At 45.0% G+C, this 17629-nt stretch overlaps 1 protein-coding gene across 2 annotated transcripts in view; it reads left to right on the forward strand.

The window, feature by feature from the left end:
* The window catches only part of MAP2K6 (mitogen-activated protein kinase kinase 6), a 106222-nt gene that overhangs the window by 64349 nt on the left and 24244 nt on the right, over positions 1-17629 (forward strand). The window contains exons 1-3 of one of the 2 annotated variants that reach the window (XM_045164732.1): positions 3027-3664; positions 7266-7332; positions 17521-17569. Coding sequence is in view for 1 of the 2 variants with exons in the window: in XM_006047571.4 (XP_006047633.1) it covers positions 7266-7332; positions 17521-17569 (116 nt within the window). In the remaining variant the exon portion in view is untranslated. Of the gene's footprint in view, positions 1-3026; positions 3665-7265; positions 7333-17520; positions 17570-17629 lie in introns of those variants that run through there. The other variant, XM_006047571.4, reaches the window with a different exon arrangement.

The following is a 17629-nucleotide window of genomic DNA, read 5'->3' on the forward strand; positions in this document are numbered from 1 at the left end:
GCCACCCTCCCAAGGAGCAGACGTCTTTTAATTTCTCCTTAGCACATCTGATGTGAAGCTCCTCTGCCTTCTTCCACCTCCCACCCCAACTGGTCTGACTTTTCTCTTTTACTTAATTTTATCTAGATGGGGAAAAGCCAGGTTGCTCCAAGTATTACAACTACACCTTAACTCCTGATCTTCTCCACCTTTTATCCAGGAGATGACCAGAACCCATAGTTTTGCTTCTGCAGAGTTTAAGCAGCTTATTTTTGAGCCAAGATGCTGTGGTCTCTGCCTCATTTCTTGGGTCTATTGCTTACTGTGTTCAGGGCAAGGAATGGGGTCTGGCTCTGAAGAGCTCACGTTCGAGTGGAAGAGATGGGTGAGCAGGTAGATTCAGTCAATCAGTGAAAGAAAGACAAGACAAGCTGCCCATAGAGGGGACATTCTGGCTCGTTCTTATTTTGAAATATAAGCACAGATATGAAAGGGAGACAAGACACTTCTGTCTAGTGGACACCTATTGTGTGCTGGACTTCACATCAGTTGTACCAGCTGAATCTCTTGGCCGTCAGAGTTGGCATCTCCAGTTCATAGGTGTGGAAATTGAGTTTCAGAAGCATCCTCAGGGAGATGTCCTTGGTGGTCCAGTGGCAAAGACTCCGAGCTCCCAATGCAGGGGGCCTGGGTTCGATCCCTGGTCTGGGAACTAAAATCCACATGCCGCCTGCTAAGAGTTCGCTTGGTGCAACAAAGATCGAAGATCCCATGTTCCCCAACTAAGACCCCGTGCAGCGAATTTAGTAAATAAAAGTAACAAATATTTAGAACAAAAGAGAAACATCCTGAAGGTCCCAGTGTTAAGAGGGCCAGCTCGGATTTAAAATGAAGTCTCACTTATGCTCAAGGTTGTATTATTTCTACTCCATTCTGTGCTATTTACACGTCTATCTGTATGACTGAGCCCCTTCAACCTCCACCTGAGACTCACAACATTGTTAATTGGCTATGAAAGTGGAGGTGAGGTCACTCAATTGTGTCCTACTCTTTGCGATCCCAGGGGCTGTAGCCTACCAGGCTCCTCTGTCCATGGGATTTTCCAGGCAATAGTACTGGAGTGGATTGCCATTTCCTTCTCCAGGGGATCTTCCCAACCCAGGGATCGAACCTGGGTCTCCCGCATTGTAGACAGACGCTTTACCATCTGAGCCACCAGGGAAGTCCGGTGGCTAATTAGCTATACTTCCATATAAAATAAAAAGCTTAAAAAATTATTTTTTAAGAAGAATTTATTTACAGGGTAGCAATGGAGAAACAGACACAGGCAATAGACTTATGGACATGGGGAGAGGGGAAGAGAGGGTGAGATGTATGGAAAGAATAACATGGAAACTTACATTACCATATGTAAAATAGATCACCAACAGGAATTTGCTGTATGAAAAATAATTATAGTTGATATATAATATTATATTAGCTTCAGATGTACATCGTAGTGGCTCAGTATTTTTAGTGTGTACTTTTTCAAAGAAAAAAATTGAAGGCCTCAGTACTAAAGTTCAAAACAGTTGAGAAAAGAACAATGAATATTCTGTTCACAAATACAGATGCTGTGGAAGCACTGCACAAAATTGCCGTCATAATGGGACATTTATGGGGGGGTGGATAAGAAAATTAATAATGCACAGATTCAGAAATGAATCCATCAATGCAGAAGTAAATGATTCAAGATTGTCAGCAAAGGTGTGAGGAGCATAATAAACGAAGACGGTAGTGGACAGAGTGGGCATTTTAAATGAAAACAGTAGACATTCTGACAGTTGCATTGAGTTGTTGTTGTGTTCGAGGCCAGCACGTGGGAGCGGGCAGTGTGGGCGGTGCTTCCTAAGGCGCAGCCGGGGTCTGGGCAGATCTGGGCGAGGGGCGTGTGATGAGGGCGTTGATTTTAGCAGATTGTGTTCAGTCGGTAAGAGGGCTGGGGCGTCGTGAGCACAAGGGCAGGTGAAGACGGGGTTTCAGGACCGTCAGCTGCCTGCTTGAAAGAAAAACGGCTGCGTGTTTACAGTGAGCTGTGCAGCTCTCCGTGTCTCCATTTTATGTAATTCTGGAGACACTTGGCATCCTGGTTGGAGCCTCAGGGGTGGGTGGGGCTTTCTGTGTCCCCTTTGTATCACCATCCTAGAGCCGGCTTTCTCCCTGCGCTCCCTTCTCTCTGCTCTGCTCTGTGAGTGGCTTTGCATCCGATCATTGCGATTTAATGACATTCAGTGACACTTCTCCGCTGATTTCAGCGCCAGCCGCCCTTGGAACTCAAGCCTCATATACAAGTATGAAGGTGAGGGCAGCCAAGGCCTTCAGGTTGCCAGTTCCGTGGCTGGAAATCCCATTCACGTTGGGGAACAGATTTTTAAAATACATTTGGCGCAGGGAGCAAAGCCACCCTTTTGTGAGGCTGGGTCAATGATGGTAAACCCCCGCAATCACACCCCACCAAGCCCCCTCACCCTGGCCAAGCTGGCCCACGGTGTCCCTTCTGTTGACCCCACGCCATCCTCTTGCTGCTGGGGTTGGCCCTGCAGCAGGACCTTCTGTTTTGTGTCATAAGGCTCATGAGGGGAGCCCTTCGTGCTCAGCTTCACCGAGCCGGTGCTGAGCAAGGTCTGTGTACCGTTCCCTGCAGTACGGTCAGAGCTGGTGAGTATGTCTGTGGCTCGGTGAATGTTTTCTAAGTATTGGCAAGATTTTTTTTATTCCTTTTTTTTTTTTTTTTTCCCAATTCTCTCCCAATGCCATTTTGCTCTGGGCTGTGATCATCAGGACCCAGCTTTGGTTTAAGATGCATTTTGCAAATATATGTGTGTAGTGGGACTACAATATTTTCTGAGAAGACGGGCGTGGGCGGGCCGCTGGCTGATGTAAGATGGGGCCACATATGTTTGCTCCATCAGGCCAAGGAGATTTTTTTTTTACCCTCTGCAGACTGAACCAGTTCAGAGGACACAGCTGGTTGAGATCTGCAGAAACATACAGAATTCCGGTCTTCTGAGAAGGCTGGTTACCAGCATGTGACAAAACCTGGAGCCTCTTTTCTGAGCTAGCTTTCATTTCTGCTTTTGAATATCAAGCAAAAAGGCCATTTATCAGTCGGTCACCTCGTTTTATGATTCATTTTGCTCCCTCTGGTTAAGCTTCAAAAAAGCACAATGTTAAATGTTAGAGTCAGGTTGGTTGGCAGCCTTGCGAAGGGGAGCACATTGCTTAGAAGTAAACGCCACTGGAAGCGGACTGCATATGTGTCCCTTTCTCCTAAGAAATGAAAGAGGCATTTATAGAAAGGTGGCCGAGTGCTGGGCTCTCCAGGGTCACTTTGTTGGTTTATCCCTCCCAGTCTGGCTGATGATTAACGTCACACCTTGGTCGTTCAAACGGACGCACGTCTCCCTCCCTTGCTGAAGTCGGAGCTTCTCGGAAACAATGAACTTGCAGAGGTTTAGGGTAACGGGAGCTGGAGGAGGGTGGAGCCTCTGCAGCTCTGTCTCTCTCGCTCAAGTGTGGTCTCGGGAGCTGAGTGAAAATGCCTGCTGTGGGGTTTTCTGCGGCTCCTGCTTTTTGCAGCCTTGAAAACCGCATCAGAGTCACGTCTGCTGCTCTCTGACTGGATTGCTCTTCCAGCGATGGGCAGGTAAGTGAATTATGGAGTGTTGGCGTGTGCCTTTGTGAGTTTTCTTTTCTTTGATCTACTTTTAAAACACGAAGGTAGTGTGTTTTCTGATGGTGTAATTCAACCAGGTTTTGTTTGTCCAAAAGCATTTGGGAATGCTTTTTCTAGTTTTTATCAGAGAAGAACCTGGGGTGGCGGTGGGGGCGGTCTTCTTTTCCTATACTGAGAAGACTTTACTGTTGTTTTAGCCATCTCTTTCTTTAGTCTCTATGCCAAAAGTGTTTTTTTTTGTTTTTTTGTTTTTTCCTCTTTCTTTTGCTGTTTCTTCATATGATGATTTGGTGGGTTTTAGTTGGAGTCAGTTGCTATTAAGGAACTAACTAATCATTCATTGCTGTGATGTAATAATTCATTGGTATGTTAAAGTTTTCCAAGCTGTTTTTCTCCATAAATAGTTATCTTTCTTGACGTCTATCTAGGAAGGGGTGAGTTAGAAACGAAGAGGAGAGATGTAGGAGTTAGGAATGAAGAGGAGAGTAATGTTGCTTCATGAATCAAAAGCCATCTGGAGAGGCGTTTTCACAGGCAAGATCTACTTTAGTTTCATTCTGTTTTATCTGGGAGAGCTACAGGGCTGTATCAGTTGGGATCGGTCACCTGTATTGGAATCTGTATGTCGAGATCCAGACAAGTCACATTTGTTCATTCCTCCCTAGAGTATCTCGGGAAAAATAGCCTTCGCCGTGAATTTAGCTGAGGCCCAAGGATGGGAATTGTTGGAATCAAGCCATTTATCTGTTTGAATTCTCACAATCAGATCCAGCCTTAGCATCCTTCTGGTGTACACTACAGCTCTGTGTATTGTCAGGAACTAACTCAGTGACATGTACTAAATGGCCATAGGCGCTCCAGGAATAGGAAAGTAAATGGTGAGGTTCGAATTCTTAAAAACACACGTAGGGAAATCTAAATGAGGAGAGAATTGAGAATGAAGGTGGCTCTGAATGGCTTCCTCCGGCAAATATTGTATATTAACATGTATATGTGGAATCTAGGAAAACATGGTAGAGATGGTCTTATTTGCAAAGAAGAGCTAGAGACACAGACATTTGTAGGCAGGGGTGGGTGAATTGGGAGGTTGGGACTGACATATAGGCTGCTGATTCTATGTGTAAAACAGGTAGCTAGTGAGAACCTGCTCTGTGGCAGAGGGACTTGCTGCTCCGTGGTGACCTAAATGGAAAGAAGGTCCAGAAAAGAGAGGATATGTGTAAACATATAGCTGATTCACTTTGCTGAACAGCAGAAGCCGACACAACATTGTACAGCAGCCATACTCCAATAAGAGAGGCTTTCTCTGTGTTGACTGCCATCGAGCATGTTGCCTGCTGGCTTTATGCACTTTGGCAGAGTTAATCTGGGTTTTGGATTTTGATGGCGCAGAAAGAAAGGTCTCGATATATTGGGCTATGAGATAACACAGGTGGTTCTTTTTTAAAAATCTTTATTAGAGGATAATCGCTTTATAGTGCTGGTTTCTGCCATACAGCACCATGAGTCAGCCACAGGCACACACATGTCCCCTCCTTCTTAGACCCCCTCCTGCCCCTCTAGGTTGTCACGGAGCACTTGCTTTGGCCCCTAATACAGCCAGTTCTGGTCCAGAGTTTCTGCAATGACTTCCTTTCTTTAATGAGACTGTGCAGATTGTTTTTGATGTAATTATAATTATTATTATTATTTCATTGCTCTTCCTCGCGTTATCCCATGGTTCTCGCATCAGGCTGGTAAGGTAGGTATTGATGTTACTATTAATACACCATATTATAGCTGAGGATAATAAGGATTGGATAACAAGTGACCCTGGAGGTCTCTTTGCATGTGGAGAAACCAGGTGTAAGCTGGTCTTTACAGACCCAGAATCCCATACTTCCCCTCTTCATTCTCTCTGGTCCCCTCTACACTTCATCCACTGGGGAATGGAGGAAAAGCTGCCATGTGGGTGCTTGGGGACCCAGATTTTGATTCTGACCAGGCCATTGTGGAGGCTGTCTAATGGTGAGCAGTCCTTGAAGTCTGCAGATGGTGTTCTCCTGCAAGGAGGAAATCAGGATTCGATTTCTTCACTTTCTGCGCAGACTCAGCATCTCTGTGCAGGGCCTTAATCAGGGCTTCTGTTGGCCCCCGACAAACAGAGAAGAGGTGAGAGAGAAAGCAAACCTGTGCGTGTTCCGTCCAGCTCTGCTCTGGGCTTTCCTGCCAAGCCCGAGAGACAGGCGCTCCTTAGGTGGGGAAAACCCAGGGTCCTTACAAGACGAGTTGCTCTGATCACCTGTTGTTGTTCAGTCACTCAGTCATGCCCGACTCTTTTTGACTCCATGGTCTGCAGAGTGCCAGGCTTCCCTGTCCTTCACTGTCTCCCAGAGTTTGTTCATACCCATGTGCATCAAGTTGGTGATGCCGTGCAACCATCTTGTCCTCTGTTGCCCACTTTCTCCTGCCCTCAAGCTTTCCCAGCATCAGGGTCTTTTCCAGGGAGCCAGTTCTCTTCATCAGGTGGCCAATGTGTTGGAGCTTTAGCTTCAGCATCAGTCCTTCCAGTGAAGCTTCAGGGTGGATTTCCTTTAGGACTGACTGGTTTGATCACATCTTGAGCTGGCATTTCTCAGTCTGTTCTTGTAAACTCATCAACAAGAAATGTTGGAGCCAAGCTCTCTTGTGGTTGCAGCCTAGGGACAACGAATACATCGATTACGTTCCCATCTGGCTCACAGAGAAGGGACAGCCTCCGTGCGTGAACCCTTCTGTTACCTTAATCCGTTTTGGAACAGGGCAAAAGTAAATAAAGATGATTGCTCTCCCCTTCTCCAGGTGTTGTAACTGATGGCAGGTGGCTGAGAGTGGGCAGGGCAGAGCAGTGGGGAGGGTAACTTTTGTTCTCCCTGCCTGGTTCGCTCCATCAGCTCATCACAGACCCAGTTAGACAGTGCAGAGCACTCAGAGAGGCCGGACCGCACTTGGCTGAGAGCTCTCGTCGCTGTTTGCTAGTCGCTCAGTTGTGTCTGACTCGTGACCTCTTGGACTGTAGCCTACCAGACTCCTCTGTCCATGGGGTTCTCCAGGCACGAGTACTGGAGTGGGTTGCCATTTCCTCCTCCAGGGCATCTTCCCGACCCAGGGACTGAACCCGCATCTCCTGCATTGGCAGGCGGATTCTTTGCCACTAGCCACCAGGGAAGCCCTGATGGACATAATAAAGGGAGACATCTGTAACCGACACCGCCCACCATTGTCGCACGAGAAAGGAGGAAGGAGGCTGGGGTGCCGAACTCCCAGCAGAGAGAGACGGCAGGTCTCCCGGGGTAAAGAGAGTTGTCATCCTTCAGGGGCCTTTCATGGATCCGGGAAGCCCTCACCCACGACCTCTGTCTGCACTCGAAGTTCTGCCCTGCCTGGCAACTGTGCCTCGTCACTCACAGCGCTCCTGGAGGGTGCGGGGCTCTGAATGCAGGGATGAGACTCGGGCTCCCAGTTCCGTCCTTTCTCCGCTGCCATCTCTGTGCCTGCTCTCACGCTGTGATTTTTGTAGACCTTAACATTATCCTTCCATCTTTCCCTGTAGGCAAGAAGCGAAACCCTGGCCTTAAAATTCCCAAAGAAGCATTTGAACAACCTCAGACCAGTTCCACGTAAGTTGGCAAGAGTGCCCTCTTAATCCAAATGCTTGTACTTTACAGGTTTCCAGGGAATGGGAGTTCTTTTTCAGAAGGATGAGTAATGCTTTGACCGGGGAGGGAGTTTGTTAGAAAGGAGAGCCCTTTGAAGCGGGGAAGCCAAGGACTTTTACTGTTCTGAGATCTGAAACGATCTTAGTCGGTCAGTCTATATGGAATGGGTACCTTTGACTTGAGTTGGCTAAAAATTTTACAGCCGTGTTTAGCAGATGGCTTGTTGTTGTTCTTCAGTCGCTGAGTCGTGTCTGACTCTTTGTGACCCCGTGGACTGTAACCCACTAGGCTCCTCTGTGCATGGGATTTCCCAGGCAAGGATACTGGAGCAGGTAGTCATTTCCTCCTCCAGGGGATCTTCCCCACCCAGGGATGATTGAACCCATGTCTCCTGCATCGGCAGGCAGATTCTTTACCACTGTGCCACCAGGGAAGCCCTGGTAGATGGGGTCTTAAATAAATTCAGAAAGGTCACTGGATGGGGACTTTTTCCTTTTCCATTTTATCCGAGTAAACCCCTGAGGGAGCCATCACTGTGAACTTTGGGTTGGGTAGAAAGGTGGTACTTGGTGAGGACTTAGCATCCTGTACTTAGATCCTATTCCGTATGAACAGAAGGCAGATGTGAGATACGGGACCACACCTTACCAGCTAAGCTGTGGGTCCAAGGCCCCGAGACATCCCAAGCCCTGGTGATGTGGGACACCCACTCCCGGAGCCTCACTCTTTCTTTGTCTCTCCACGCTGTGGGGAGGGTATTGCCTAGCTGGGGGCAAGGTCAAGTGAAAGTCACTCAGTCATGTCTGACTCTTTGTGACCCCGTGGACTATACAGTCCATGGAATCCTCCAGGCCAGAATACTGGAGTGGGTAGCCGTTCCCTTCTCCAGGGGATCCTCCCAACCCAGAGATCAAACCCAGTCTCCCACATTGCAGGCGGATTTGTTACCTGCTGAGCCACCAGGCAAGCCCAGCTTGGGGCAGGACCACATCAAAGCATCTACAGGGGAGGAAAGGCAATTCCAATAAAAAATTATAGCAGAGGGAGCATAATAGCCATTCCAATGGAAACTTAAATTAAAAAAAAATACATTAATTTGGCTAAGTTGGGTCTTAGTTGCAACAAGTGAAAGCATTACAACCTGCTTCCCAGGTGACACGGTGGTAAAGAATCCGTCTACCAACGCCGGAGACGCAGGAGATGCGGGTTCAGTCCCAGGGTTGGAAAGAAACCCTGCAGGAGGGAATGGCAGCCCGCTGACTCTGTGGGACTGACGGGCGAGCTCTCCGGATGGGACTCGTTTGTCTGTAGGAATTTACTCTCGTCTCTTCTCCATCTCCATCTTGTTGCTTCCTGATTATTGTGCAAATGGAATCATGCATATCCTTTCTGAGACCGGCCTTTTTCTTTCAGCATCATTCCCTTGAGGTTATTCGAGTTGCTGCATGTACCCACAGATTATTCTTTGTTACTGCTGAATGCCATTCCGTGGGGTGGATACACCAGCGTGTCAAAGCCTTCAGCCTCTGAAAGCCTTTGAAGGAGATACAAATAGTTTCTGGTTTGGGGCTGTTATAAATAAATGTGCAGTGAACATTCCTGTGTAAGTTCTTGCATAAAAATAAGTCTTCATTCTCTGGGATGTATGTCCAGCACTGCAATTACGGGTCGGATGGTGAGTCCATTTTTAGTTTTGAAAGAATTGCCAAGTATTTTCCAGAGTGCTTGTACCAAATTACATTCTTACCAAGAACATAAGAATGGCCCAGTTTCTCCTCAGAACTGTTTCTCATTTTAACCGTTCTGGTAGATGGGATGTATCATTGCCGTGTTAATTTTCATTTCTCTAACGGCTGTGGATACTGAATACTTTTGGTGTTTATTTCCCATCCACATGTCTTCTTCAGTGACATGGCTATGCACTTATTTGCCTATTATCCAATCAGATTTGTTTTTAATGCTGAGTTTTGCGGGTTCTTCCTATATCCCCGATGAACAACATTTGTCAGGTGTGTGACTCAATTACAGTGTCTCCCAGTCATAATGGTTCTTTCCATCTCTCTCTGTTGATGAAGCCCAGTCTATCAGTTTTTCCTCTTATGAGTTACGTTTTTGGTGACAAGTCTAAGAACCCTTTCCCTATGCTTGGGTCCTAAAGATTTTCTCCTCTATTCTTTTCTAGAAGTTTATAGATTTACATATTAGATTTAAGTCTGTGATACATTTTGAGTTTAATTTCTGTACAAGGCATGGAGTTTTCAGTTGGGCTCTATTTTTTTCCCAGTGGATTTCACTGGCTAAAGTTGCTCTAACACCAATTGCTGAAAAGACTATCCCTGCTCCAGTGAATTGTTTTTGCTCATTTTTAAGATATTAATTGGGGATATTTGTGTGCATCCGTTTCTGGGTTTTCTGTTCTGCTCCATTGATCTCTGGGTCTGCTCCCCCAGTGAGAACTGGACATGGAACAACAGACTGGATCCAAATTGGGAAAGGAGTACATCAAGGCTGTATATTGTCACCCTGCGTATTTAACTTATATGCAGAGTACATCATGAGAAACATGGGGCTGGATGAAACACAAGCTGGAATCAAGATTGCCGGGAGAAATATCAGTAACCTCAGATTTGCAGATGACACATGGCACCCCACTGCAGTACTTTTGCCTGGAAAATCCCATGGATGGAGGAGCCTGGTAGGCTGCAGTCCATGGGGTCGCTAAGAGTCGGACACGACTCAGCAACTTCACTTTCACTTTTCAATTTTCATGCATTGGAGAAGGAAATGGCAACCCACTCCAGTGTTCTTGCCTGGAGAGTCCCAGGGACGGGGGAGCCAGGTGGGCTGCCGTCTATGGGGTCACACAGAGTCGGACACGACTGAAGTGACTTAGCAGCAGCAGCAGCAGCAGCCACCCTTATGACAGAAAGCGAAGAAGAACTAAAGAGCCTCTTGATGAAAGTGAAAGAGGAGAGTGAAAAAGTCAGCTTAAAGCTCAACATTCAGAAAACTAAGATCATGGCATCTGGTCCCATCACTTCATGGCAAATAGATGGGGAGACAGTAGAAACAGTGTCAGACTTTATTTTTTTGGGCTCCAAAATCACTGCAGATGGTGTCTGCAGCCATGAAATTAAAAGATGCTTGCTCCCTGGAAGGAAAGTATATTAAATAGACAGCATATTAAAAAACAGAGATATTACTTTGCCGTCTAGACAAGGCTATGGTTTTTCCAGTGGTCATGTATGGATGTGAGTTGGACTATAAAGAAAGCTGAGCACCAAAGAATGGATGCTTTTGAACTGTGGTGTTGGAGAAGACTCTTGAGAGTCCCTTGGACTGCAGGGAGATCCAACCAGCCCATTCTGAAGGAGATCAGTCCTGGGTGTTCTTTGGAAAGACTGATGTTCAAGCTGAAACTCCAATCCTTTGGTCACCTGATGCAAAAAACTGACTCATTTGGAAAAGACCCTGATGCTGGGAAAGATTGAGGGCAGGAGGAGAAGGGGACGACAGAGGATAAGATGGTTGGACAGCATCACTGACTCCGTGGACATGAGTTTGGGTGGACTCTGGGAGCTGGTTGGTGATGGACAGGGAGGTCTGGCGTGCTGCGGTCCGTGGGGTCGCAGAGAGCCGGACTCGCCTGCGTGCCTGAGCTGGCTGGCCACCCCTCTGCCTGTGTCCCTCTGTCATGGTTTCTGCAGCTATAGATTAAACCTTAATTTTGGGAAAAGTGATTCCTCTCACTTTGTTTTCTGTTTCAAAACTATTTTGGTTATTTTAGGGCTTTCATCTTTTCCTGTTAGTTTTAGAATAAGCTTGTCTATATCTACAGATAAACTCACTGAGATTTTTGGTAGGAATTGTGTTGAACCAAGAGATCGATTTAAGGAGAATTAGCATCTTTATTTTGCTATCTTCCAATCCCTGAATGTGGTAGATTTCTCCAAGTATTTAGATTCCCTTTGATGTCTTCCATTAATATTTTATAGTTTTCATCATATAGATTCTCTGCATTTAGTTTTATTAGGATTTATACCTAAGTGTTTCTTTTTTTTTTTTTGAAGCAATACAAATTGTATTCCATTTAAAAATTTTGATTTCCACTTAAGAAATTCAGAAATGCGATTTATTTTTAAAATATTTTTATTTTTTTGTTCTGCTGGGTGTTTGTTGAGACGTGTGGGATCTAGTTCCCTGACCAAGAATCAAACCCAGGCCCCCTGCATTGGGAGTGTGAAGTCTTAGCCACTGGACCACCGAGGAGGTCCCTGCAATTGATTTTTGAGTTGATTGCATACCCTGTGACCTTTCTAAACTCAGTTATTAGTTCCAGGAGCTTTTTTGATAGATTTCTTACAGTTTTCTGTGTAGACAGGCATACTTTCTCTAAAAAGACCATTTTATTTCTTTCTCTTCTGTTTGTCTTCAACCTTTATTTTCTTACCTTATCTTAGTAGCAAGAATGTTCAATACTACATCAAATAAGATTGCTGCGAGCAGGCTGACTTGCCTTGTTTTCCATCTTAGAGAGAAAGCATTTCATCTTCCACCATTAAGCACAATGTGAAGCCCTCAGAGACGTGGTTTTCGAGGTTGAAGAAGTTCCTCTCTGGTTGAAGTGTACTCAACCAGAATTCAGTTTTCACCGTGAATGTGTGTGGAATCTTGCTGAGTGATTTTTGTGCATCAGTTGATGTGATCTTGCAGTTTTCTTCTTTGTGCTGTCGATATGTATTACTTTGATTGATTGTTTAAAAGTATTTGCATATTTATTCGGCATCATGGAGCATTAGCGGGGGCACTTGGCTCTTCATGGCCTTGTGTGGGGCCTTCCTGGTAGTGTGCAGACTCCGTGTGGCACGCAGGCTCTGTAGCTGTGGCCCTCGGGATTAGTTGCTTCATGGCAAGTGGGGTCTTAGTTCTCCTACCAGGGATCGAACCCACATCCTCTGCATTGCAAGGCAGATTCCTAACCACTGGACCACCAAGGAAGTCCCAACATTGGTTGATTTTTAAAATATTGAACTCACTTTGCATACCTCAAATAATCCCACTTGGTTTTGGTATACTATATTTTTATACACTGCTGGATTTAATTTCTGCAAATGTTGAAGATTTTTGTGCCTGAAGTTGATAAGAGATGTTGATCTATAGTGGGTTTGTTTGTGTGTGTATGTGTGTGTGCTATTATGTTCTGGTTTTGGTATTTAAGATAATACTGACCTTATAAAATATGTTGATTAGAACACCGCCTTCTGTTTTCTGGTAGACAGTGTATAAGATAGGTGGTAATTCTTTAAAAAACAATGTTGAACTATAATTTACATATAATATTATATTAGTTTTAGGGTTACAAAATCATGGTTTCATATATGCAATTAAAAAAAAAGTTTGCTAAAACTTCTCCCGTGAGACAAAATGGGCTTGCATATTTCTTCTTCCAGAGCTTTTTAATGACACATTCAATTGGTTTAATAGTTATTGGATAATTCAGATGATCTATCTCATTGTGGCTAAGTTTTGGTAGTTTGTGGTTTTCAAGCAATTGGCCTATTTCGTCTAAGTTGTTGAATTTATGAAAGTAAAGCTGCTCATGGCATTTCCTTGTTATTCTTTTAATGACAGATATATTGTGACATCTTTTTTTTTCTGATACTGGTAATTCATGTCTTCTCTCTTTTTATCTGTGTTAATCTTGCTAGCGATTTATCCATTTTATTGATTTTAAAAGAGCCAACATTGTTTTATTTTCCTGCTTTCAATTTTGTTGATTTCTGCTCTTATCTTTATTATTTCCTTTGGGATGTATTCTCATTTCAGCCTTCCAGCTATCTTATATTCTTCTTCCCTTTAACATCTGCTAGTCAATGGCAACCCACTCCAGTGTTCTTTCCAGGAGAATCCCAGGGACGGGGGAGCCTGGTGGGCTGCCGTCTATGGGGTCGCACAGAGTTGGACACGACTGAAACGACTTAGCAGCAGCAGCAGCAGTCTTTCCCTTCTTCTAATTTATGTTAATAGTCCGTCTTTTTAGTAAATTTCTGAAAACTAACATAAACCCTCGCTTGGTATAAAAAAATGAATAGGAAGCTATGCAGAAGTAAAGGGAGATTCTCTGCTGTCTAACCCTCGCCTGGTGGGACAAACCTTGGCGACACTCTTGCGTTTCATCGTGTCGAGCCAGGGTCCCTCTGCGAGCCGTCTCACGTCAGCTCAGGAAGAGGCTAATGATACACTGTTGATGTTGTTATTGTTATTATATTAATCCTGAGGCTGAAATTGGTGCTCCTCAAGAAGTGGTTTCCGCATTTGGAGTTTTCCTTGGCAGTTTTGTGAGGCTGGCTTGGTGATTTTTGCCGTTTATACCCGGCCACCTTCGCTGGACCGCACACAAACAAATAGCCTGGGACAGAGCCCTGTTCTTCTTCGGGCCGTGCGTGTGGTCGCCTCACTGCGTCCCTGATGCTGGTGTGTCTGTGACTCGGGTCTCTGGGCTGCTCCCTCCCTGGGTGGGCAGCAACTATTCCTAATTCTAACTTGATTCTGTGCTGGTCAGCATTCTTTCAGTTAATCCTCACGAGAAGCTCAGATGCAGTTGTTATTCTGCTCGCGTTATAAGGGAGAAGGCAGGCCTGTCCAGGGCTCAGGTGTCCTTCTCAAAGCAACTGAGCTCAGAGCCCAGACTCCAGTGCTGGAATCCATAGGTTCACGCTTGGGAGCTGAGCTTCCTCGGCTGAATATCCTCGGCAAGTCACCCAAGTCTCCTAAGCCCCCTGTGAAAAACAGGAACAAACATGGCCGTGGTTGCCATGGGGACTGGATGTCACGGTCCATATTACGTGTCCAGCCCAGTGTGTGTTCCAGCGAGATTTCTCAATGAATGTGGCTCTCAGTGTCGTTGTTATTATTATTATTTCACTTAATAAGTGGGAGAGCTGGCCTACAGACTGAGGGCTCTCTGACCCTCAAGTACGTGCTCTTGGCCACATGTTAGACCCGGCGACCAGAGCCAAATGGCCCATGAGAGGCGGGGCCGCTTACTCTGTAGCTGAGAGGACGTCACGCGTGGCTCTGCGTTCCGGTGTCACCGTCTCACTGAGTGACCTTGAATTATTTAGCCTGTTTCAGTGTCCATTTTTCACATTCAAACAGAGCTAACACTGGGACTTCCTTGGTGGTCCAGTAGTTAAAACTCCATGCTGCCAATGGAGTTGGCAGGAAAGCAGTTAACCCAGTTTTCAGGTTCAATCCCCGGTCAGGAAGCTAGACCCCACACACCACAGCTAAAGATCCCACATGCCGAAACTAAGGCCAGGTAAATAAGAAGAATAGGTAAATAAACATTTACCTAAGCAATTACCTGATTTACCTAACATTTACCTAAACTAAGAACAGGTAAATAAACATTTAAAAAGAGTAAAGCTAATACCTCTAAGAGCTGTGGAAATTAAAAAAGACTTTGGATTTAAAGGGTCTTGCATGGTCTCTGGCCCAATTAGGTGCTTTATATTATCATTAGATTATAAGTAAATATTGTTATTTATAGGCAAATAATGGATGCATGCTCAGTCGCTTGAGTCGTTTCCGACTCTTTGTGACTCCATGAACTGTAGCCCGCCAGGCTCCTCTATTCATGGAATTCTCCAGGCAAGAATACTGGGGTGGGTTGCCATGCTTTCCTGAAGGGGACTCTTCCCAACCCAGGAATCGAACCCAAGTCTCCTGCATTGCATGAGGATTCTTTACTGCTAAGCCCCCGGGGAAGCCCAGGCAAATAATTGTAATAGTAACCATTAAACTCATTACTCATGTAGAAGTATAAATAAACAATTATTTTCATAAACCAAAGCTGGCTGTTTATAGAAAACAATCATAGCAGGTGGCCTCTGGAATACCTTTGGCCTTACAGGGTTAGGAGTTTTGTAATAAGTTTGCTTCTCTTCCTGGAGGACTGAAATATTGAATAAGCGACACAGAATGTCCACCCACAGTTTAAACCTCACTGCCCCAGACAGACGAGTGTGCCCTGGACCGGTTACAGCGTCAACTAATCCAAGACAGGCTGTCCACCTCAGGCCATCATTTGATGCTTCTGGCCGCCTTGCTGAGCCCAAAGCCCTTGTGGTGGGGGTTGGTGATCAATTACACTAGAAGGGGTCTGGGTGGGGCAGGTTCCTTGGATTCAGTCGGATGTGAAGTGAGTCATATCTTCACCACTCGGGAGGAAGATAGCCTAAGTCTCAGTCAAACAGGTTTTCATCTGGAATGTGGGAATAATGACTCGTGTGTGTGTGTGTGTGTGTTTCAACAATAGGAAATGCAAGGAAAGCACTTAACCCAGTTTTCAGCGTCTGTACCCCTTCTCCGTAGGTCAAAGCTGACCTACGTGAGTTTTATTTATGACCTGACATGAGTTTTATTTTCAGCCCTGTTGAGGACTGTGTGTTCAGCATATCGCTGAGTTTTTCTGGGTTTCATTTTTCTCATTCTGGAAAATGGCACGAAACCCTCCTATTAGATAGGGTTATAATGCAAGGTTAGAATAAAACTGGAATCAGCAAACTTTTTGTGCCAAAGACCAGATAGTAAATATTTGGGGCTACCAGGCCACAATGGCTTCTGCTGAAGATTGTTTCTTGTTTGTTTTTTACAGCCCTTTAAACGTGTAAAATTCACCCATTGCTGGGTCACAGACTGTAATTTATGGGCTTCCCTGGTGGCTCAGAGATAAAGAATCCTCCTGCAACGCAGGAGCCGCAGGAGACGTGAGTTTGATCCCTGGGTTGAGAAGATCCCCTGGAGGAGGAAATGGCAACCCACTCCAGCATTCTTGCCTGGAGAATCCCATGGACAGAGGAGTCTGGCGGGCTACAGTCCACAGGATCTCGAAGAGTCAGACCCGACTGAAGTGACTTAGCACGCACGCACTGACTGTGATTTGCAGAGCCCTTGTATGAATGCTAGAATATTAGCTCTGGAAGAGGTCTTACCCAACAGCCTCGCTGGATGGCATGCCCTTGGAGGTAGCCCTGAATAATTAACTAGTGACCTTTTCTGTTGCTTCATTCTTTACAAAAGGAAGGGTCTGAACAATTGCAAAGGATTTTTCACTGTTTATATTGGTCACATGTTTCAAATAATATTTGCCTTTATTTCAAAGTTCCGTTGCGATTAGTACAAGCCGGTTGTGGCAACTAAAGAAAAAGAGCTTTGGAGGTTTTAAGAGTGAGAAATCAGATTTTTCAGAAAATTTAATTCCTCTGGAAGGTGTTTCTGAAGAAAAATTCTCTGCTTAGAAACACAGGATTTATAAAAGCATCACCTCTGTGTGTGTGTGTGTTCATCTTTATCCCTGCCTCTCAGTCCGGGTTTTAAATTAATTTAGAAAAACCTTAGTTTGTGTTTTCTATTCATTTCAGAAGGATTGCCACTAAAGCCTTAGATTGACGTGTTATCTGCATTTATGTTCCCACATTTTTGTTATTGTTTTATTTAGTTAGTTTCGGTAGGAGGGGTAGAATTATACATGGTAACCCACGAGGCACCTCTGTCCATGGGATTCTCCAGGCAAGAATACTGGAGTGGGTTGCCACGCCCTCCTCCAGGGGATCTTTCTGACCCAAGGATTGAACCCAGGTCTCCGAAATTGCAGGTGGATTCTTTACCCCTAGTGCCACCTGGGAAGCCTATAGACGTGTGTGTGTGTGTGTGTGTGTGTGTGTGTGTGTATTGTTATGTGAATAAATAGGCTATTCCAGTAAGCCCCTGTGTAAGTAATTATATTATATATAATTATTTTATATAATGTATATGTATGTTATTACATACATATAATATATGCATATATGCATAGTTTATATATATGCATATTTATATTTTGAATGTGTCATTCTGCTAATAAGCAATTTGCTTAGAACATCTCCTTTAGCAGCCACTCTTATTCTATGAGGAAGTGTACTAATATCTTCGTAATAAAGAAGAAATTGAAGTTCAGAGACTGTGATTTCTAAGAACATCTGTTTTGTTCCAGTTCCCACTCATGAGCTTTCACCTTATTTTTAAGGAGAACTCTCTCCAGTCTCGTAGGATTTGGGAAGGTCACATTCGATTAAATATCTCCTGTTTTTCCTTTCTCTTTTGCAGGCCACCTCGGGATTTAGACTCCAAAGCTTGCATTTCTATTGGAAATCAGGTGAGAAAAGTCGTGTCTGCAGTTAACGTCCTGACCCTTTCATATGTCTGCTTTGCCACC

This window comes from Bubalus bubalis, chromosome 3 (genome assembly GCF_019923935.1).
Source record: "Bubalus bubalis isolate 160015118507 breed Murrah chromosome 3, NDDB_SH_1, whole genome shotgun sequence".
Classification (NCBI taxonomy): Eukaryota; Metazoa; Chordata; class Mammalia; order Artiodactyla; family Bovidae; genus Bubalus; species Bubalus bubalis.